This window comes from Cyrtonyx montezumae, unplaced genomic scaffold (genome assembly GCF_038088225.1).
Source record: "Cyrtonyx montezumae isolate F1298 unplaced genomic scaffold, pur_monq_1.0 scaffold_2, whole genome shotgun sequence".
NCBI lineage: Eukaryota > Metazoa > Chordata > Aves > Galliformes > Odontophoridae > Cyrtonyx > Cyrtonyx montezumae.
The window spans coordinates 18,686,064-18,708,885 of NW_027071936.1; the positions used below are offsets into that span (position 1 = coordinate 18,686,064).

The 22,822-nt window shown below is 43.0% G+C and overlaps 1 protein-coding gene across 3 annotated transcripts in view; it reads left to right on the forward strand.

Annotated features, from left to right (window-relative positions):
* The window catches only part of ACSL1 (acyl-CoA synthetase long chain family member 1), a 67,131-nt gene that overhangs the window by 23,271 nt on the left and 21,038 nt on the right, over nt 1–22,822 (forward strand). Inside the window, exons 1-3 of one of the 3 annotated variants that reach the window (XM_065736540.1) lie at nt 9,947–10,021; nt 10,108–10,309; nt 18,095–18,322. In XM_065736540.1, the coding sequence (XP_065592612.1) occupies nt 18,125–18,322 (198 nt within the window). In that variant the 5' untranslated portion in view covers nt 9,947–10,021; nt 10,108–10,309; nt 18,095–18,124. Of the gene's footprint in view, nt 1–9,643; nt 9,662–9,946; nt 10,022–10,107; nt 10,310–18,094; nt 18,323–22,822 lie in introns of those variants that run through there. The other 2 variants (XM_065736543.1, XM_065736541.1) reach the window with 2 other exon arrangements.

Below are 22,822 nucleotides of genomic sequence, written 5' to 3' on the forward strand. Positions count from 1 at the left end.
AAACAGATAAAGGAACGTGACGGTCTGCAAGCTGGAGTCATGCTGAAATTGAAAGTTTCATAACAGTGCTAGGACAGAGCATTTGAGTGATAAACATATTTCTAACACTTGCAGCAGCAAAGAGAATTGCTAATCCTGATTTATCTACCCAAGCAAGTGCTTTTCTGTGACTTGCAGGACTGAAATAAAATCCCATTTATTTGCTTGCTTTGGAAAGGAATCAATGTTCCTGCGTGGAAGGAAGCTGGACAGAAATTTAACTGTGGGGGAAGAAAGGGGAATTTAACAGAGCCATAAATCCCCTAGTTCTCCCCACTGACCACATCTTCTCACTCTTGGCCCTCTTTCCACCTCCCAAAAAAACCCCTAGATCCTAATTGAGGTTTTATTAAAAAAAAAACCAACAACACTTACCCTTACTCAGAGGCTAGAACACTTTTATTTAGTTACTGGAAGAATGAGCAAATGTACATAGAGCTAGTGAGGGTGTCTAAAAGAAAGAAGAATGAACTCTTTTTTTAATAGGAATTTAAGTTTGGCTTTGGTGTTTCTGTTTCAAAGAGGAAGTGTTAAGCAAACTGGGGACAGTCCTTTCGTTTGCCAAACCTTGCTGTGTTGAAAGCCATGGAAATCTTGTCTTGAGTTTCAGTGGAAGTAGGGCTGGGAATGTCATGATAACTGAGGGGCTAGGCAACAAAACTTAGTTCTTTCTACAAGTTTCCTTATTATGCATCGTTTCTGCTGGAGTCCATTGCAGCACTCATTGCAGTTGCTGGAAATTCCTCCTCTGGCTTTGGCTGGTGATAGTCTGGAGAGGTCTGACTGGAAAAGGCTCATTAAAGAAAAGGTGGGCATGTGTCTCAGACACCAGAGAGAAGGGAAGGCAGGTACTCCTTATAGCTGGTACACCATGGCTTCCTACAGCTGAAATCCTGGCTTTATGTCATATTGGTTTAATATGGGAGGAACACCATATAATATGTGCTGTACTCCTGGAAAAACTCAGTAATAATTCTTTATTGAAAAATTGTTTCATGAAGAGTATGGATAGTTGATGTCTTTAAAGTGTCAGGGAAACTTTGGTTATACCCATTTGCGTATGTACTCTATTTCCATGGGAGTCTTCCATGGATGCTGAAGGGAATTTTTCACTTCCTGGAGAACTTGTGTTTTAAGACATATATGTTTTTAAGTTCTAGGCATGTTTAAATTCTGACTGTGCAAAGGGCATTTACAGCTACGAGCATGGAAAAGGAATGCTACCTTACTGCAGATACAAACCCTAACAGACCAGCAAACAGCAATAGAGGCAATACCCTGTACCCACTCTGAATGATTCATATCCTAATCTAGACTCTGTTGAAGCCAGGGGAGAGATTTTCATCATCTCCAGAAGAAGCTGAATGAGGCTTCTAACTAGCACCAGTATTCACGTGTGTTATCATACTTACAATTGAGTTCTTTCTAGTTGGTATAGTGAAAATGATGGTACTATTAATGTGTGTGGCCTGGGTTGGACTTGCTGAAAAATGATGAAGATGGTCTCTGCATTTTTATTCCATCTTTGTATTTCCATTTCACAGTTCTTATCAAATTAAGCTGTCAGAAATGCCCTTGTGGTAGCAACCTTTTGCTGCAGTAGGTGATGATAAATTGCAGGAAGCATCTGTTGCTGTGTTTTAGCTGGGTGGAATTTCCTGCAGGTTAGGAAGGTATAGTTTTTCCTTCGTGTTCTCAATAGGCTGTCAGGCACTGAGAAATCTCTGTGGCATTCTCAACGAGTGCAGAGTGGGAGGAAAAACTCTTTCAGCATGGAGCAAACCCATGCCCAACGCTGCTTTCTGGGAATGTGATCAAGGCCCTTTCATCCTTGTGAGAGCCAGAGATTTTTTGATGTCATGTGCTGGAGGAGGAGCAGTAGGATGCAGAGCCAATCTCCGCAGCAGAGATGTGCTGAATGAACAGTTGGGAAGTTTGGGGTTGGCTGGAAGGTATGCTGGCATCTGACCAACACACGTTGTGGTTTTTGCAAAAAGAGCAGAGCATGTATTTAACCTTGTAGGTGGGCAGCGTGTATAGTAAGCACAAAAAACACTCCATCAAAAACTTCCCTGCCTGTGCTTACTAGATAATTTTCAGGTCATCGCTACTCAGTCAAGGCAAGCTGATTTCTACTGCATTCCTCAGTGATTGGTGCCAAATCATGTATTTCAACCCTTAGCAATTTCAGCTGCGAGTCTATTTTAATCATGCTTTTTTTTTTTTTTTTCTAATGTACTCAGCACTGCACACTAATGCCCCTGGGTCCTTACATTCCACGGTTGCTTCAGGCAAATAAAAGCTAAAACAAAATCTGCCCCAAATGTGTACTTTTTGAAGTTCTGTCAGCAAATCCTCATCCAAAGGGAACTGTTAGTCCAAGCAGTGCAGTGCTGGCTGGCTGCCACCTAAGTGAGATGGGAATGCGAATGGGGCATTATGCTCACTGGCCACGGGCAGGTGTACTCTGCCATGACCTTGGGGCGAGCATTGCCTCCTCTTGCCCTTTATACACAAAAGCAGCATATGCCAGCAGAGGAAACAAGCTCTGGCCTCTCCATAGAGCAGCAGACAGAGACCAGTGGCAGAGCAGTCCTGTATGGAGTATGAGAAATGCCTGTAATTGGCACAAGAGCCCTGTTTGTTACCTACTGTCATCACCCCTACCAGCCCTTGTCTACTAATGTTGCCAGTGCTGCCTCTAGGTGTCTGCATCCAGAAGTAGGAGCTTGAAAACAATGAGGGCCGCTGTCCTTGATTCTTTCAACAAGAAGCAGGACTCAAGCATCATTAAAACAATGAAAAAAAAACCAATGCTGAGGAAGCCTGGGTGGGATTTTGAGATGCTGCCATGCAAAACTAATTCAAGGCAATAAAAGATCACTCTACTGAACAAATGGATGCTGGAATGTAAAAGAATGAGTAAGATAAACAAGTGAATGTGTCTTCTTGTTGTTTAACATGGGCCGAATGAATTACCAGTGAGAAGGACTGGTAGAACTGGACACTTGTCTTCAAGTTGCTCTGTCATCAGGTGACCAAGAGGGTTAAGTGGGTCAGGAGAGGCGGGGAATTAAGTTTAGGAATGAGAGAAGAGGAAATAGGAAGACATGGTGGGCGCTGTAAGAAGTTACTCTGAATGAATGCTGCGTGGGTAAGAATGATGACCAGCAGAGCAGCTTACAATAAGCCTTTGATATGGAAGCACTGCAGTAATGTAGTATTGCTTGAAGAGAAATGAATTTGTGTTCAATCAAAACTGCTTTTGATTTTTTTTTTTTTAACTTTTTCAACGTGCAGCTAGATATACTCTAGTCCCTCCAAGGGATAAGACTAACTTTTTTTCCTTAGAAAAAGGCAATAGCTGGAAAAAATGTAAAACCAGACATAAACTCTTTCTTTGTGCCTGAAGCAGAAGCAGCAACTTAAATCTAAGCTTTTCAAATGGCACATCTTTGGACACCTGTCCCTGTTTTGCTAGCGACTTGCTTAAAATGGATTTTGCTATAGGTCGTGAACCCAAGTGCCCTATAGCTGCTGTGATATGTATGTGGCAATAACTTATAGGTCTATTTTTCAAATAAAATATGGATCTGTATATTCACAAGCTCCCACACCCATTAAATTGCCTTAGGCTGAGCAGTCTTGTTGAAATCATTGGAAAGTTCACTATCAGCTGGAGTCAGGATGAGATTTCATCCTGCATGAAATCCCACAGCACAGAGATCCTAGCTAGCTCCAGCAGGATGGCATGCTCACGGTGAAGCCTGGGCTTTCATGAGAGATGCAGAACACGTGTGTGTGTTGCAGAACTGTACTTTCTGTTTTTCCTTTTGTTAAACGGTACTTTTTGCAAATACCGAATATTCTGTGCCTGGTAATCCTGCTGGGACAAGATACATGACTAATTGGCTCTTGGGTCTTGCAGTGCACATTATATTCTGCAGTAAAAGGAACTGGATTAGGAAGAGATACCCAAATGGGTGATGAACTGTAAGTCTTGGTCTTGAACAAGTGGCAGAGCAGGTTTCTTCCTATTTCCTTCAGAAAAGGCTTTTCAGCCTCACTGAGAGATACACTATCAGCTATGTTTAATGTTGAGGGATAACATGGAGTCTTCCATTTGGTCATATAAAATGTGTGTTTTCACACAGAGGTTAAATGACCTTGAAGTAGGATCTGCCACTGTTGTTTAGTAGAATATATAAGGAAAGAACTTATTTTAGACACAGGCCAATTTAGGTTTCTTTGTCTCTAGCAGAGTTTGTTGCTCCTAAATATTTCTAGACAGAGATTTTGGAAAATCAGGTCTCTTAAGTACCAAAGTATAGGTGTTCACACTGTTACATAAAACAAACAAAAAAGTTAAACACTTCAAATGATAATGTTTTATAACAATAAGCAGTTTGTTACTTGAAGTATTTTTAAAGTATTCCCCCAGACTCATCTCTACGTAAGACAAAGGAATCTCCTTTGTAAAAGGAGATCAACAAAGAGGTATCAAAAGCATTCTGCACACTTAGATTTATGACCCTACAGTCCAAACGGTCACCTGAGTGCTGCATGTGTGCACTATCTGAATCTCTGAGGTCTCTGAGGTGAGTAGCTGGGGCTGTGAGTGTTGTAAGCAGGTCATTGGGATGGGTTAGGGAGCTACCAGGTCAGAGGCAACGGCTTGACCTGCCTGTGCTGTTCAGGAGCAGGAGAGGGAAACTCCACTTCTAAGAACAACATGGCTTCCTATCTCTAAAGCTTGGGTCTGTGCACGATGCCAGGCCACATACTGTCCAGTGCTCACCAGCAGGGAAACTGTGCCAGTACTGTAACCAATTGCTGGTTTCTGTGGACAACAAGGTATATGCCCAACTTGTGGTTGGTCTGATTAAGGGTGGTTCCTGGCAAGACACACACGGTCAAACAATGCTCATTTTCTGCTTATTGACAATATTTTACCTGGGAGAGGTATATTTTACCTTTTTTTCACATCCGACAGGGCAAGAAGGGAGCTTGGATGGGAAGGTTTGTTATTCAAAAGCCAGACCTATTTGTCTAACCATGCAGCATACCTAGGTGAATCACACCATTGCAGAGAGAGGGCGGAATTGTTTCCACCCATCACAAGAGTCAATGCAGATAATTTATGATGCAGAGCCTTGACAAGATGCTGTTTTAATCCCCTGATTGGCTTTTATCCCAAGTGAAGATGTAGTTTACTTATGTGCCTTGTTGTCAAATACTTTCATGGTTTGAACGTTGGCCATACTGATCTTATCCACGTCTACAAGCCCTTTATTAAAAATATTCCCAAGGCTCACCTTCCCCACCACATTAACCTGCATGCTGGCTCTCCTTCTCACCCTTTCTCAGCACAGATTTGCAGCAAAGTGGAAAGGACGCTACACCACAGTCACTATATTTAAGCTCTTGTTCTGTTAATTCTTCTCATGGTTCCCTTTTGGCTCTTGTAGGTGCTAGCATGGAGTCAGAGGGGTCCAAACGAGACCGTGCAGTGCAGTGCTGCACTGGCAGATGTGAGGAGGGTGCACACCTTCCTCAGACATCCTCTAGAAGCAGGCTCCCAGGGCTGAACTTGTACTTGTGCATCAGTGTACCACTCCTTGCAGCAGTTAGGAGAAGCTGTGAGTATGTGAAGAATGTGAGAACATGCTGTGTGCTTGCAGCTCATTTCTAATGGGGACTTTCAATATACTGTAGTCCGTCACTGCTTTGGGCACAGCTGCTCTTTTTTATGTTAAACATATTCAGGTGAGCTGTATGATGTACCAAATAAAACAACACACTCTTTTTGTCAGCCAGAAAGGATTGTGCTCAGGATATATTCCTGAGACAGTCTTTTATTTTTCTGAGATGGAGACTTCACTTCTCAGCTGGAGTTTAAGCATAAATAAATATTTAACTTCTGAGCTCTCTTGCTCTGTTTATCTCTGTGTAATATTTCACTTAATATTCAGACTACTATGATCAGTTCATGCATTTCTGTAACGTGGCTTTACATGTTCTAGCTTCTCTGCTCAAGTAGATTTTAGAAGTAAAGAATGCGAACTTTTTTCTCCTTTGTGTGGTGCCTTCAGTCCTCCAAGAGACACACAGGGGAACGGTCATTGGGAAAATATTTTATAGGAGGTAGGAGGAAAAGTTAACAAAAGGGCATGTCTGGCTTGTTTGTATTACACTGCCATAAACGAGAAGCAGAACATCCTTATGCTTGAGGTTTCATTTGAATGGCTCAAATCTGAAAAGCTTTCTGTTGATTGTTCATATGAGGGAAGCTTGGGATTAAGTACAGCCTGACAGTGGAAAGGGGGAAAATACAGCATATGAAGCAAATGAACCAGCTTTAGCACAGTTGAATCTGCTACTGACTTAGGTTTGTTTTTTCCAGATCTGTGTTTTTACCTCAGTACCTTGTCACATGAAGAAATAGTATTGTCATTGGCCTGACGTAAGCAAGCTGAAAGAGCTGTGGCCACAGTGTCTGTTTTTTTTTTTCCTTGGCAGGGTGCCATTCCCCAAGAGCCTGCTATCTCCTTCCCGTTCTGGGGGTTCACGCTGTGCTCTGGAGGGGTCCTGTGTTCTGAGTGGAAGCCAGGCAGGGACTCTGATCAACAAAGACAAAAGCAGAAAGTGGAAGGAATAGTAGGAATAGCTGGAAAATCCTTCATGAGTTTGAAAATAAAAACACAAAAACCTCGAAAGCCAACAAAGCAATTACATTTTAAAAAACAACAACATATATTTGCAATTTTAAGTTGGTTTTCTACTTCTGTTCCTCCTTTTTCCTCAAAATATCCTCCCTAAGTAAATTGAAGTCTGCATATACTTATAGGTGTATCGCATCTCTTTTCTTCTATGTCACAAAGTTTTACTTTTTTTTTTCTCTCTCTGCTTTCATACTCTGGGACTGCACTTGGGACATTGCTGCTGCTGCAGTCCCCCTGGGCTCCTTACTCATCCTCCATCACTGGCAGACATTCATCCTGAGCCTTGGCAATTGCCATCAGCATTTATAATCCATTTCTCAAGTGTATTAAACAGTTACAAATGTAAAATGAAAATTATTCCATTTCTCACTATGGAGAGAGTTGAAGAAACATAAGGGATTATGACTGTTCAGTGGATCCAGTAGCTCATGTTTTTTAATGGCAGTATATGATAGACATCTTGAAGTGCTTATTTACAAAGAATTTCTTTGTTTTCTCTTCCCTTGATATTTTAAGCAAGTGTGAGCAGATGCAGTTACAACATGGTAGAGGCTAGACAGTCTATTTGTTATATAAATTATGCACTTGGGATGGTTCCCAAAGAGAAAGGACCAGATTCAGCACAGTGATGTGCATGCTCAGTAAATCAGAGTGAAAATAATGCAGCCAAGTGATGTTTCTGTCAGATGCTTAATTTACTTCATCCATGATAGCTAATAGATGTATATAAGAGTCGTACTTCAACACCAGTGGTACTGTATCAGCACTGGGGAGACTATGGCTAGCGTGCTGGGTCCAGCCTGGGCTCTCCAGTGCAAGAGGGACATGAGCACCCTGGAGAGAGACCAATGAATTGCGCTAAGGGATTGGAGCTTTTATCACACGGAGAGGCTGAGCAAAGAAGGGAAAGCTTGTCATGAGGGCACATCTTGTTGGTATGCATAAACATCTATTGTGGGGGTGGAAAGAAGAAGGAGGCAGACTCTACTCAGTGCTGCCCAGTGAAAGGACAAGGGGCAGTGGCACCAATAGGAATATATCGATCCACAGGAGCTGTTTCCTGAGCACCCCTGCATAAGAGAGTCCAATATTTTCATTATGGATTCTATTTACATATGGCTACTACTTCTGTGTTTTGTTTATATGTTTTTCTCAGTAACCCGGTTGAGACTAAGTCCTTTTCTTTTCTGATCATCAGGAAAAAGCCAATTTCAAAGAGAACTTTGGTCCCTGGATGTACAGCCAGGTGAGCATCAAGTAGGAGTAGAGAGGTGATACATGGCATTAGTGAGTTACATATTCAAATACTACTCAGCTGGTGGTTTTGCACTTTCATGTTGATGACAGATTCACAAAAGGGTACAGACACAGATAGAGAAAGGTGGACATGCAGACACACCTACTAGGAACACTCTTTCCAGGGGGAGGCAAGGCAAAGTTCATTTAAGTTTCTCTGAGAGGGCTGAAAAATGTGATTTCTGTCCTTCAGAAGACTGCTCAGATGTGGGGAAGGATGTGATAATGAAGGATTAAGTTGCATAGTAGATTAAATAAATGTGAGTTTTTGGTGGTTGGCAGATAGAAACATTCATGGGAAAAAAAAAATAGAATTCTCCAGTGCCTGAGTTGTTTTTTTTCCACATCACTTGATTGGTGCCTTCATCCAAAACTATGGACATGGTGCAAAAATCACTTGACAGAGGCTGGCTCTGTCTACAGTAACACAAAGTGTGGTGCAATAGAACAAACCAGTGGAGTGCAACTGCCGTGGAGAGCTGATGGCCATACTGTCTGTGCCCCGGGGCTTAATTCCCATGGCTTTGGCTGTGCTATGGCCTTCATGCCCACTGGCAGCTGGATGCACTCCTGGATGACAGGTTTCCATTTCCTTTCAGGAGAAAGGAATTTGTTTTGCATCTGTGAGGCTCTCCACAAGGTGATCTGAGTGCAGTTAAGTGGCACTATGGAGCAATTCACAGTACACTCCTCTTTTGTACTAAGGAGTGAACACAGTCCTGGTCGTTCTGGAACGCTTCCATCTGACCGGGATGTCCCCTTCCTGCTGTACTCCAGTAAAAGCTGAAGCGTAAGGAAACAGAGGTTGTCTTTACATGAAATAATAGGACCTCCAATACTTTACCGAATACTATGGATGTACAGGAATGTGTGTAGTCTAAAGCTCCCTCCCCCTAAAATAACCCAGGTAACCCATTAAACACCGGAGGGTAGAAACCACAGCAATAGGGCATGTACAGAACAGCAGAACGTTGAGATTTGGGTTGATGATTTACCAATCAAGTGGGCTCGTGGGGCACACGGCCAAACCAGGACAGCTCTCAGAGGTTGCTGAAATGACCCCATGTGCTTCAGACCCCCTCACAAGCAATATTTAGGGTTGTGTAACTCGGCCGCAATGAGCAAAATGTCCTTTGAATGCTTTCTTTTCACAAAACGCACGTATTTTTAGCAGAGTTGCACTGGATGAAGTGTCGCTTGCAGAGGTGTAAGGAAACATCGCAAACTGTCACCTTTTTAAGTTAGAAAGGATTAGTGAGGTATCAAGAGCAGCGTGTATTTTTCATATTATCTGCTTATGCGTCCTCTGCAGCACTCCCACCAGCCTCCCAGCCTTCGGCACGGCTCCCAGCCCCGGGCGGAGCTGCGGGCGCGGGGCCGGGCAGGCCGTAGGGGCAGGCAGTGACCGCCCGCAGGCCCCGGCGAGGAGGGTACGAGGGAGGGAAGGAGGGAGGCGGGCCCGGCCATAGCGCCCTGTGGGGCGGTGAGGGCGGAGGGGCGGGCCCGGCACACGCACACGCCGCTCCCGCCGTGCTCCGCTTAAATAGGGCGGCGCTGGGGGAGCCGCGCACTGCTCTGCGCGTTGTTGCCGCCGCTGCTGGGAGGTGAGCGGGGAACGAGGGCCGAAGAGGCCGCGGGCTGTCCGGGCGGGTGGCCGCGGAGGGGTCGCTTCGCCCCGTGCCTCGAGGCCGGATCTGCGGGCTGTCACCCGGCCGTGGGCGCTGCCCGGCCCGCGGGGGCAGCGCGGGTGCTTCCAGCCCGGGCCGGGAGCGCGGTGCCTTGCGCTCAGTCGCCGGCTCTCGCCGGTGCCCGCCTCGAGGAGGCCGTGCTTGCAGGCGTGCTCTTGAAATAGCGTTTGTTTGTTTTTTTTCCCCTAAGCACTCGGTCGCGCGTGGTGTGAGGTAAACTGGCCTAAAATGGAAGGCTGAGCGGCTTTGGCTTTGCAGGCCTCCTTCCCGTGTGAGGTAGGAATAGAGCGCTGCGGGGATTTAACTGAGTCCGACGATGCTTTTGTTCCGAGGCGCGTACGTTTCTTGTTCCTGTTGAACAGGACTGGCGACACTTGGAGCCTTCTGAATGTCTGCGTGAGCTGCCTGGGCTGCCAGCAAAGCGCCTGTGGGCACGGTGGCCCATCTGAGTGCTGGCCTCCGTCGGGCTGCTGCTGGAGATAAGGTGGTCGGGTCTGTGAGAGAAAGCAGTGACATCAAAAGTAACTGCTGCTGGAAAGCTCGTGGTGCCCTGCTTGTGCCCAGGCAAGAGTTAAACCGTGTGGTGGTAGCAGCTTATTTTTACCACATTGCTTTACAGGGAACGGGGCTGTCTCCTCAGCCAGCCTGGGAGCATTTGTGTTCACCTCCGCGCTTTGGAACGTGCCCTTGGACTTGAGACCTGAAGTTTCTCTGTTCAAGAGAGGTCAGATCTCTTGGATCAAGAAACTTCAAGTACAAGAAAGCACTGAGCTTAAAGGAAAAATATCTCATCACCAATGTCAGTACTAATAACACAGAAAACTAAGTAGAGTTCCTCATGGAATTGTGCTGTTGCTGACTGATTCTTTGAGCCCCCTAGTATTTAGCTTTTTTTGTATTGAAGAAGCAAAATATTAGCGACTGGGGAGGGCAGGGTCTAATGCTTGTAGTTACAAACAGCCTGTGTACTCAGTTCAAGGTCTTGAGCATGTGGCCTTAGTCTATTCTGAGGGCTGCAGTGATTATGTTGAATTCAAAAGGTGGTTTCTAAACTTGGTTGAGGCTGTTTTACAACTACGAATTGGTCAGCGTGAGGTTGGAAGTAGGTCATCAGTTCTTGAAGCAAGCCTCCAAGTAGTCTTTTGCTTCAAGGTCAAGTGCAAGGTTGGTATCAGTGGACAACCAAAAGCAGTGGTTCAATCAGAAGGAAGGAAAAATTAAAAAAATAGGTATCTGGGTAAGTAATTCTCCTGTTTGAGTGAAGTCTCTATAGCTGATTCTTCTACCTGATCACTATACTGCAAATTAATTATGTATTGCATGTTTTGGAGGGGATGAAGGTGTGTTATATATTTTCAGACCTGGGTGCATTGATCTCCAGTGAGCAAACATGAACTTCTCTATTTTCCCTCCAAGAAGACATTTTAACTGATGTGAGCAATAGAATACAATAGTGTTTGCTTCTTTTGGTTTTTGTTTTGTACAAATATTTGTAATACGGATGACTTGGGATGGGTGGACTCAGGTAAGGTTAAAGGCATCAAATCTTTCAAATCTGTAACAGGGACATATTCCCTCTGTTGGGGAACATAGTGAAGAGGGTACGCTGTGAGGTAAATTGCAGTTCTGGTAGTGGTAGTGAAGCTGGCAACTGTTCTACTTCCTCTCCACTGTGCTAAATTACAAGTGAAAATAACACAACTTCTTGGGTTTTGTTAAAGTACAAACATTGGTAATGCCTCAGAAATCCTTAGAAGTAGGAGGGGAGATAGTTTGACCACTGGAAAATGGCTTTGTGTGGGAGTTTACTATGCTGTGTGACTGAAGGAAGCAGTGCTTTATAGTGCTGACCTTTGCAGGCTGCAGTCTGAACCTTGCCTGCAGTAGCTTTTCTACAGATCAGCCTGACTCCTGAAAGAAGAATACATGAGAACATAAAGGCTGCTGCTCTCCATTGGTGCCTTTTGAGTTAGGAATTACTCATGTATGGATTTGAAAATATGTCAAAATATTAATTTGTTTGATTTGTAGTAGTACTGATATTGTGTCCAGCACTGACTGAGAACAGTGTGTATGGCTTTAAAGAGATCTGCAGGAAACATGCTGCTTGTTGTTGTTGCTGAACTTTCTCAAAGCTTCTAGCAAAAATGCAGGCAGCCCCATGGCAAGAAGCTGCAGAAAAGGACTTCTGGCTTTTTGAATGACTTGCTGTTCTTAAAGCCAGAACTCTTTAGCTTTTTAGCTTGATGCTGCATGTGCCTTGTTTTTACAGCTTGTACTCTGCACTTGGGCTGCATTAGTAGATGAGCAAGGAGGGATTTTTTTCTGCAAAAGCAGGACTGATTTGGAGAGAGTAACACCTTACTGCCTTCTATCAAGGAGCTGCTTGGCTTGTCATAGCTCTCTTGTGGTGCTAGCATTGAGAGGTCATTCTGAACCAACGCTTCTAGTAAGTTCTTACTGTTCTGCCTGGCCTCAGTGTTACCGGTTCTGTTTATTTTTAAACTTCCTTTGAATGTAAACATTAGCTGGTATGATACACCATGGCTTAAGTGTGCCTGAACCAGGTTGCCCTTTGCTATGGATGTCAGGTGACAGAAGTGTGAATAAAAACCTTCCCTGTACAGTCTCACGTGAGCACTTTATGTGCACATGGGGCTTTCTGAATGGTCACACTCCCGGGATGAGTAGCAGGGGTAATTTGGTGCAATTGAGCTATTAATGCCCCCAGAAGACTGCCAGTTGGGAGCAATTGCCTCTGCGGAGTGACTGTTGTCTGAACTGTTTGGATTGAGATAAATGAACACAAGAGTGCTGTCATACACTTGCCAGCTTGAGCTGTAAGGATGGACATCTAATGGGGGAAGTAATTTAGGCTTCAGAATATATTTGCAAGTATCTTGTCAGTGAGGTTGAGAAAAAGGGAAGACTGCTCAGTGACCTGTTCTGGGTGTGTAGGTGCAGATCAAAGGAAACACTTAAGTTGGTCACTGTCTCAAGTGTTAGTAAAGTACTGATTTCCTTGATATATAGTGTTACAGAGTGCTGCTGAAGGATGCCAACTGCACAAAGACACAACCACCTGATGGAAATCCACTTGGCTTCTGCACTTGAACTTTAGTGACCTCACTGCTGTGCTCTCAGGTTACTTGTTGGACAGCACTAAAGTGCGGGAATCCAGGTATTGTTCTGTTTGGTAGCAAGGGGATTGTAGCCACGTGCCTGAGCATGGGGATGCAGCTTCACTTGGTGGGGGACAGAACCTTCATGCATCTTAATATTTTTGTGTGTCAAAGTCCTTTGTAGTTAAGGATGGAGTTACATGTAACATGAGTTACAGCACCTCAGGAGGCCTCTTACTGTCCTTTTATGTTAAAGGAGACATAAACTGAGAACTTCCCTTCAGGTCTTAATTACCTATGTTTCTTTGTGTGTCTTGAGGGTGCTTGTGGTTTCCCTGCTGGTTACAGCTGGGCTCTGCCACGGGTTGCTGTAAGACCTCAGCCGAGGTACTGCCTTGACTGCAGGGTGGGGAGAGAATCCTGGGAACACTTGCAGGCAGTATTTAGAGTTGCATGCTTAAGGTGTAATATTACGGCTGTCCTTGCTTTCTTCTAGGAACTAATAGCTATCTGGTCTTCAAGACAAAAGCTGATCTAGTGAGAGCTGTCATCTGTAGCAACCTATAAAAAGCCTTCTTGCTAGACCATCTCCTTGTGCCTGTGCTACCAGATGAATCCATGGCCAGCATAGAAGACTGTAGGAGCATGCATCTGGAGCCAGTTGAGACAAATCAAATTTAAGATGATTACAAATTGCACCATGAGATTGGGATGATGCATCTATTCAGACAAGTGGATTTCTTTTGTCAGTAGCCAAAGCTATTTGTTTCATGCTCTTGTACTCTGTAAAGAAGCTAGAACATGATTCTATGCTTGTTCCTCTATGTAGCAGTAAGCTTGTTCCTCTAACCTGTAGCAGTAAGAAAAACAAGCTAATACTCAGTAGCTTTGAGGATGACTCAAAGATGTATGGGAGGCTGAGCACCTATTTCAGCATTTCACACTGAAAGTATCTTAGGACCATACTGATAACAGTAAGAAACCACTGGTTACTGGAGTGCCTCTCCTATGAGGAAAAGTTGAAGGAACTGGGCTTGTTTCTCTTGGAGAAGAAAAGGCTCCAGGGAGACCTCTCAGTGGCCTCCAAGTACTTTAAGAGAGCGTATAAACAAACAGGAGAGGGAACAAGTGTTTACATGGGTTGATAGTGATAGGACAAGGAGGAATGATTTTAAATGAAGGTGGGGGAAGATGTAGGCTGTATATTGGGGGAGTTTTTTCACTCAGAGGGTGATGACACACTGGAACAGGTTGCCTGGAGAGGTTGTGGATGTCCCATTCCTGGAGGCATTCAAAGCAAGGCTGGATGTAGCTGTGGGCAGACTGGTCTAGTGGCTGGTGACTGTGCCTGTAGCAGGGAGGTTGAAACTAGATGATCTCTCAGGTCCTTTTCAACCCGGATGATTCTGTGATTAAGCTTCCTTTCCCTCTGTAAGAGGGCTATAAAAATAGTGTGGCTGCTCCTCTACTGTGAAGCAAGCTTGCCTTTGTAACAGGCCACCCCAGTGCTGGTGTGCTCTCAGTGTTAGGGTAGAGGGGAGGAGGCCATTGGCTCTCGAGGTTGTTTTCTTTTCACTAAAGAAGCTGATGGCTGCTCTCCTGTTCTTCCGTTGCACTCGAACGATGTCTGGCTATGGATGGACAATAGGCAGGCTGCTGCCCTCTGTAAATAGCCCATTGTGTGCCGTGAGTAGGAGCAGCAAAGAACGCCGCGAGCTGCCAACTTGGGATGTTGCCTTGAGATACTGGCTCCTCTGTAAAGAATGGGCCTTGGGTGCTATGGGCTATGCATATGCACAGAGAGCTTGCTTTGTCTGAGCTGTGCAGAACTCCAGCTGAATTGTAGGATCAGTTTGGAGGGATACTCTCAGGGCTGTGTTTGGGGAACTGCTGTTGTGTACAGAACAGGTGATTACCTCTGACACTGTTAATCTGCCCTATTATTAAAACCACTTTCATTATTGTCTCCTAACTAAAACCAAACCTGCCAAACTCTACTGGTTGCGCTGAGGAAGAAGTACTTATGAGCTGCTCAGATGTTGCTGCTTCTATTCCAAATCTTATGCTGTGTGTAGCAATTGAGGATCACAGGCTGGTACTTCTCATCTTGACTTCCTTTGTCATGCTTTCAGCTGTGACATGCAGTCAGGCACTGTGGACTGTTTTCCATCGGGGCCTGGTTTCACAGTCCACTATCTGTAGTCCAGACCCTACTGAACAGAATACTGTTATTGCTGCTTGTTGATACATCTTGTTGGCCTTGTACATATAACTCTGCCTTCATGTTGGGTATCCTACTGCCAAGAAGTTCAAAGTGCTTTTTTCCAACTGGATTATCCGTGCTGAATATGCAGCTGAAGTTAATAGCTTACTGTTTGTTCTATTAGTCTTGTAATGGTTGAGGTGAAATGTGGAGGGAAAGCTTGATGTCCAGAGATGTGGAGATCCACAGGTAGCAATTAGGAGCACCCAGCATGGTGGGCTGTGTAATTGGAAGGGTGTCTTGTAAATTGGTGCTGGAGGGTAGGAGTAACAGAGTGGATTGTGTCAAGTGCTGCTAGCCTCTTTTGCTTGTCTTGAATATTCAAACATAGCTGCAGCCTTCCTTTTCAGAAAGGATTGGAGGCCAGGTCATAGCTCCACTGAAAATACATTTGTATCTTAGATATAATGGCTTTAAACTGTTACCTCTGGTCATGGGGAAGACATCAGATGTCTGATGGGACTGGGATGTGAGCTTGGTAATTACTGGGATAGATCACACAAGGGTATCAAAGCCTTATCTTTTTTGAGGGGCATGTTCAGTTGCATGTTTGTAGCGTATTCTTCCTCTTGCATCTGACTTTGCCTTAAATATAGAAATCAAGAGTTAGTATGACCCAGCAGGTAGTGTCAAAGCTAGGAATTGCTTAGTCTGGCTGAAAACGTTGCTATCTTGTCTTCTAGTGCTGATAAGGCAGGAGATGTTTATCTTGAAAGAAACTATTACATAAGCAATACACTATGTAACTGTAATTCTTGTATAGCTGCTGAAGAATGTTTTACATTGTAAATCGCTCTACAAACAACTGGTCAAGGAAATTGGAAGTGGTAATGCTTTTTCTTTACCTAGTCCTAAATCATGCCAGCTTCTTAGCTGCAGTGGGACTTCTATGTGAATCAAGTGAAGGTATTCACTTCTATTCTTGATAGCTAAAATGACGCAGCAGCCTTTGGAAAGGATAATTCTCAAACTATGCTGCATTCCTGAATTATACAGTATTGTATGCAGGACGCATTATGACTAATGCACCAGGGGAGCAAAGTATCTGTTTTTAAGTCAAAGGTGTTTATAATGAGGCTTGAGAAGGAAAGAGCAAAGCTTGCTCATAGTCCTTCCGCTGTAGTGTCCTTTCTCTGGTTTGATAGCATGGTGTCTAATAGGATATTAAATATTAAGCTTGTAGGTTAAGCCTTCCATGTTGGAAAGTCTTCATTCTTAATGTTTATCTGTGTATTTCATACTTCAGAGAGTTTCCATGCTTGTGATGCAAATGAGTGTGATCTCATGCATAAAAAGCTGTGGTGCAGTAATCTTAATTATTGAGTCAGTAATTGATTATTTTTTTCTATGCTAAGGGAAGATGGAGAGGCTTTGTAATATACTTGGTTCTTTGCTGCCTTCTATTACTATGGCTTGCTGTGTTACAGTGGGCTATACCCAAAGGCTTTGTGTCACATTGCAGGTAACAGAAAGGTAACTTCTGTAGTGACCTTATGCGGTGTGCCTCAGTAATGCAGTCAGAGACACAACATTGAGGAACAGAGGAGAGCAGTGCCTGCTGGCATGGGAGCTTTGGGGTCTGGGACCTGCCCAGAAATGGCATCGATCCCATCCTAACAGTGCTCCTATCCATGACCTGGTTTCAGACTGTCCTGCTAATGTTGCAGAACTGTGAGCCCTTTGAACTGTTTTATGGCTTTTCTTGCTGTTTGTAACAAGTCTGAGTCCAAATACTGGTTAGCCTTTATGGACTGGACTCTTCTGTTGCCTAGTTGAATAGCTGATGACAGCAATAAAGATTTCAACAATAGATTATAAACTTGAGATTTTTTTTCTATAGAAATGGGAAACCTTGACCTGGTACAGTTACTTAGAGAAAGTAATATGCATTTAATTCTGGCCTCCTGCACCCTAGCCCTCCATCAGTATATTGTTTCACATCATTCCTGAGCTATTCAAACATATGTTCTTCAGGCTTTTTGCTTTGCTGTCTGATGTGGCTCAGCCAAAATGAACAAAACAAAAGCATCTCTTCTTGAAGAAGCAGGTTGAATACAGGGCTCCCAGTGCTGCAGATGACGGCTGCCATTGGTGAGGGTTGTCTGCCTGCTGCTCACCTCTAACCTAGTGGGCAGGAGCTGATGACTGTGGCATGTGACAGACGTCCCTGGGGACCTTGGCTGTGGAGGAGGGCACCAGCTGAGCTGGCAGCAGTGCTTTTTTCCGTGGCTGGTTCTCACTGTGGAATATCCATGTCAGGCATAGGCTGGGAGTTGCCTCTCCTCAGCTCTCTGTATGGACGTGACGAGCAAAACGTGCTTCCTGTGCTTGTTGATGCTGCTGCTCCTTGCATGCTGCTTTGTTCTGCCTTGTGGCCAATGATAAACTGCTGGTGTGACACTGAGAGAAATGGGAAGCTGGCCAGCACAGTGTGGTCATAGGGAGATGCCTTCCATGAACTCTTCAGCAAAGCTGTTGGTGTGTGACTGAGGGGAGAAGGAAAGGTTATTTGACAGGACTTGAGAGGTGGAGGATCTTGCTGTGCTGCTCCTGCAGGGTTAGGGTGCTCTCTGTTGGTTGGTGCAGGAAAGCTAGCAGCCTTCCCTGGAGCCCTGTTTGACACTTAGTCTTAAAGCAGCTTTGTAGTATAGCTGCTCTACCAGTAAATATTTACTGTTTGTGAAGTGCTATCCTTCAAGAAAAAGGCAAATGGTTTGCTAACATGTGGTGTCTTTTAAGTGATCTTAAAACTCAGAAATTGCCTCTTGTCAGTCTCACTTAATTTTTGTTTCAGAAAAATCACTTGTTTATGTAATTCCACTTCAGAATTCTTAAGGTATTGTCTGCTTCATGGCAGATAGTCATTTTGATAGTGAGAAGCTAGCAGGACAAAGCATACATTGCTCTGCTGCAGTACTGCATCAAAACAGCTTCAAATCTGTGTAACCTTTCTCCTGTCAACAGGTTCCAGCACTGGGACAACTGCACTGAGCTATGATGCAAGCACACGACTTGTTTAGGCATATCCGGATTCCTGAACTTGTGGATGTCAGGCAGTATGTGCGCACCCTTCCAACTAACACTCTGGTGGGTTTTGGTGCTTTTGCAGCCCTCACAACCTACTGGTATGCAACAAGACCAAAAGCACTGAAACCACCGTGTGACTTAACAATGCAGTCTGTGGAAGTAGAGGTAAGTGTCACCTGATGTAGAAGAAACTTGTGAATGTTAAAACTGACATAGTGTTGTTCTCAACTGTGTGTTTAGGTTATGATCTAAGTTAGATGTTGGGTCAGGGTACGTATGCTGGGGTATACTTACTGGACTAATTCTCTATTACAATGTCTAACTTATAATAGCTGACAGATTAGACTTCATATTAGGTTACAAGCATCAAGAGGGTACTAACTGTCCTGAAATGATCTGTGGAAAGATGAGTCCTGCCAAGGCAGGCATCTCAGCCATAGAGTAAGTTGAAATTAAAGCAATCGTGTAATGGTCTCTAGATACGTTAGCTTAGTTTTGTCTTCTGGTTTCAGAGGCACAGTATTGCAGTTAGGAGGTGTTTAATTTCGAAATCGGATATTGAAGCAGTCTGACTGTTGCTTAGAAGCAAATGTAGACAATTGATTACATGGTTAGTTTTATGAGCAGCAGCTGTATCAATTTCCCTGTGTGGTTTTTTCTTTTTCGAAGGATGGCGATAACATTGGATGGTTGAGATCTTCAAGGGAGATGCTTACCTTAAAATTCTATATAAGGTTGACAGGTCGTTTGCATTTCTTGCATTCATCAGATCCACTGGCTGTGGATTTTCTAATGCTTGCAATCAGGGTGTCCCATTACAACAGATTCTGTGTCAAAGGCAGTTTACATGACTTCTTTTTAAGCTTAAGAGTAGCTATGACTGTAAACAGATGTAAAGGAATGTTTGAATTTTATGCTGTGTAAGCTTTTATGAGCTTTAGCAAATCAGACTCCTGTCATAGCCCTAAATCAGACATTTCTTTCTCTGTAGTACTGGAACTTAAGAATGAAGTATTAGCTGGCCCCTGTATTCAGAAGATCGTGTTGTAGCTGTTTTTCTTAGTTTTTTTCCCCATTTGTTATAATGCTTAGTAACAAAAGCTGTGCATTAACTTTACTGAAAACATAGCAAGTAATGGTCTGCTGTTAGAATTGCACAAAGGGGAGACAAACACCGTCTGACAAGATAGCTCCAAAAAATCTCTTTAAGGAGCATGTGTATATAAGGATCCAGAGGCTAGAACTCAGTTCTGGTGACTCTTCCTATTCTGGATAGCAGCCATTTAGATGTAGGCAACAGTCTCATGGAACAGTTTGTTTTAGTGGCTGCAGTAAACTGGCAGTGAAAGCTCTCCAGCTGTGGAAAGCCTCACTACGCAGTAGTAAGGTATATTGGTAGCAGACTGAGATTGGAAGATTGTGGAATAGTGGCTCTAAACAGGCCATAAAACGTGACAAATGTTTATGCTTGAGGCTAGATAGCAGGTGTGGCTCACTACCTTTACCTCTTCGAGCTAAATTGCTCAGTGTTGCTAAATTCTATGATAAAAATTATTGCTCTTTACTGTGTGACCTCACTAAATAATTAATTCACAGTCTGTGTTGTGCTAATAGAGAAGTATTACTTTCCATTGTCCCTTCAGAAAATGCATCGATAAAAAGACCCATGAGCACTAACTGGAATATAGCTGAAGGTGTTAGCATGTTTGGGGGTATAAAGAGCTCAAACTTTAATATGTTGGCAAAGTATGTAACCGAAGTCTGTCTTGTTTAGTTTGACAGTTCAGGTATCCTTTACGATACATTGTTGTACATTATACCAAACTAATCAGATGAGAATGTATTTTGATGTGACTTTAGGTACCTGTTGGAAATGCTGAATGTAATACAGTGCTTAGGATTCACTTTCACACTGTTTGCTTAGAATTTAACTTCATGCACTCTATTTTCCACAGGAAAAAAAATGCAAAACACTGCTTTAAAAATATGCTTTAATACTGTGTTGCTTAATCAGAAAACATGCTGAAACATCTGTGGAGTCAGCTGTATGCTTCAAAACATGGGGCAGAATGCTATTCCTCTTCATTTTTTATCAAATCTACTTGTTCATCACTGGTTATGATTTTTTTAATTATAAATATACTTTTTTAATTCTTATGTATGTTATTTTCCTGGTCTCTGATGAAGTTAAGTGAAGTCAGTGACTGGTATAGTGCTTCTACATGTTCTGATAAAGCTACTTTCCTTCTTAGTGGAGAGAAAACATCTTATTGCTGTTCCAGGTCACTTCCAGCCTCTGAAAAGCTTTGATTTAGTAGGTCAGCATCCAGTAACCTATTCTAATTGATGCTGAGCCAGCACAGGGGTTGTGTGCTGAGTTGAATATGGGTACTGAGTTACTGGAAGTATCTGCTTTCTTCTAGACTAACATCCATTAAAATACATGGAGTGCAGTCCTTGGAGGACTAGCTACAATTCCACCTCACTGACGTGCTTTCAAAGCTTCCAACTTTATTTTTTTTCCAGGAGAATCTCTTCAGAGATAAGCAAAAGTTTCTTAGGATCCACTGGAATCTGTAGAAGGGAAGGCAAGATTAATGAAGAGTAATTATAAGTAACTACTATCATACTGTTGCTGAGACTCAGGCCAAATTGTGCACTATATTAAGAATTTCAGTGCTATAATAATAATGTTAACAGTGAGGCCTTAGTGTTTGTGACCTAAGCATCACTTACTAGTATACTTTCCCTCAGGAAAATGGGAAGTAGGCCTCTTGCTCTGGGGCATGGTTGACACAATGGTATCTTTTGGCAGTAGTGCTCACCCTGAGTGATCTGTATCAACAAGAAGCAAGCCTATGTTTTAAAAGGACTTTCCTAACTGTGTGACTGTCAATACTTGCTTATTCTATGGCAGAGACATATCTTTCTTAAACAGGTGCATCTGAAGTAAACAGGCTTCAAGCTCATGCCAAGGTATAACTTTCAACATGTGCAGCTTAATGCATAATGGGTCAACTTCTTGTTACAACCTGAAATGCTGCCTTAACAAGTAACCCAGAGCTGTTCTTTGCATTAGGGAAGACTTCTTTATTGGCTCCTTAAGAACACTTTAAAATTTAGAACCTTTTTGAGCAATTACTTCTGTTCTAGGTGTGTCTGTTAGTTCTCATTCAAATAGCATGTATGAGATCAGCAAAACATTCCAGCCCCAAGGCCTGGATATCTGCTGTTTTGTTCCCTTTTTTTATTTAAGGACCTGTGCTTGAGCAGAGGTGCTTCTTAGTAAAGCTTGCTGCAGACCAATCCTTGCCTAATGGTTGCACAAATATTCTGGATAAGGACCTCTAAGCCAAAGCTAGATCAGTACTATAATACTGCTTAATAAATGGTTTCGAGCTGGCAGCATGAAGTGCATTTTGAATGATCTTCTGAAGTGAAGTACACCTTTATCTACTGAAGAATATCATTGAACTCCTAATGGTTGCCTCACAAGAAACTGTATTCTTCAGTGAAAACTGGATGTTCAGTTATTATATGATTAAATGAAAACAAATTCCTCTGTTGCTGAGGAATGGCTTAGGGTGTGGTATTTTGCCTGTTATGTGAATCGTAGTGCCTCGAGTGTGGTGCCAATACATTACACTAGAGATGTGGTGACCTCTATAGTGAGACTGTGATTATGAACTTTGTGGCACAATCTTCTTCTGACTAATTCTAGAAGTGGTGAAACTGGGCAACATAAAAGCTGGCTTTGGTTATCCATGGTCTGTTAAACAAATTAAATAAGATAAACACATCTCTGGAAAGAAAATGCAGGACTGCTTAAGTGATCACTTCATTTCCTATACAGTAGACTCTGCTGTGAGGGCAAGTGTGCTCTTGAATTTCTAATGTGTAAGTGTTTAGAGGTAAGCCAGTCATTAATTTGTTCTGGGCCATGTTCAGTGTGTGTGTTTCTACCTTACAGTCAAAGGAGTGGCAATAACTGCATTACACGTGGCTTTTTCTAAAACAAGTTAGACTTGTTTTTGTTTTTAAAATGTTTTTTGATCTCTAGTGCACTGCTACTATGCTAGCTCCTTTCCAGGTATGTGTGTAGTATGATATGCAAGCCTATGTCCCTGCAGATGAACCTATGTTTTTCTATTTCATATATAATGTTCTCTGATCTTGTAGGATACTTTAAAAGCAAAAAAAAAAAAGATTAAATCTCTAGCCTAGGAAGTGTCAGTGATTTCACATGGCTAGGCTTTTGACATCTGTGGTATCAGAACACAAGCATATATTTAGGCAGTCCAAGACCTCTTAGTCAACTCCTGTCTCTTTCACAATAACCACTAATAAAGAGGATTTTTAGTAATGTTTCAAGTAAACTGTTAAACCAGCTATACTCCCTGTTAAGAATCCACTTGTCTGTTGTCTGAGTGGGCCTAAATAGTACTTGCATCACTGCAATTTGTGCAACTTCAATTGGTATAAAATGAGGTTATTTAATCTACCACTGTAAAATGGATTACATTAAAAAATTCAGTTCTTTAGTTTACAATTGGCAGTATATGCAAGTGCTTATCTGCTGAAAAAATGGTGGTATTATCTTAAATGCCTGTAGTTAGGTCAGGAAACAACTTTTTCTGGACTCAACTTTTATCTGATACAAAGTAT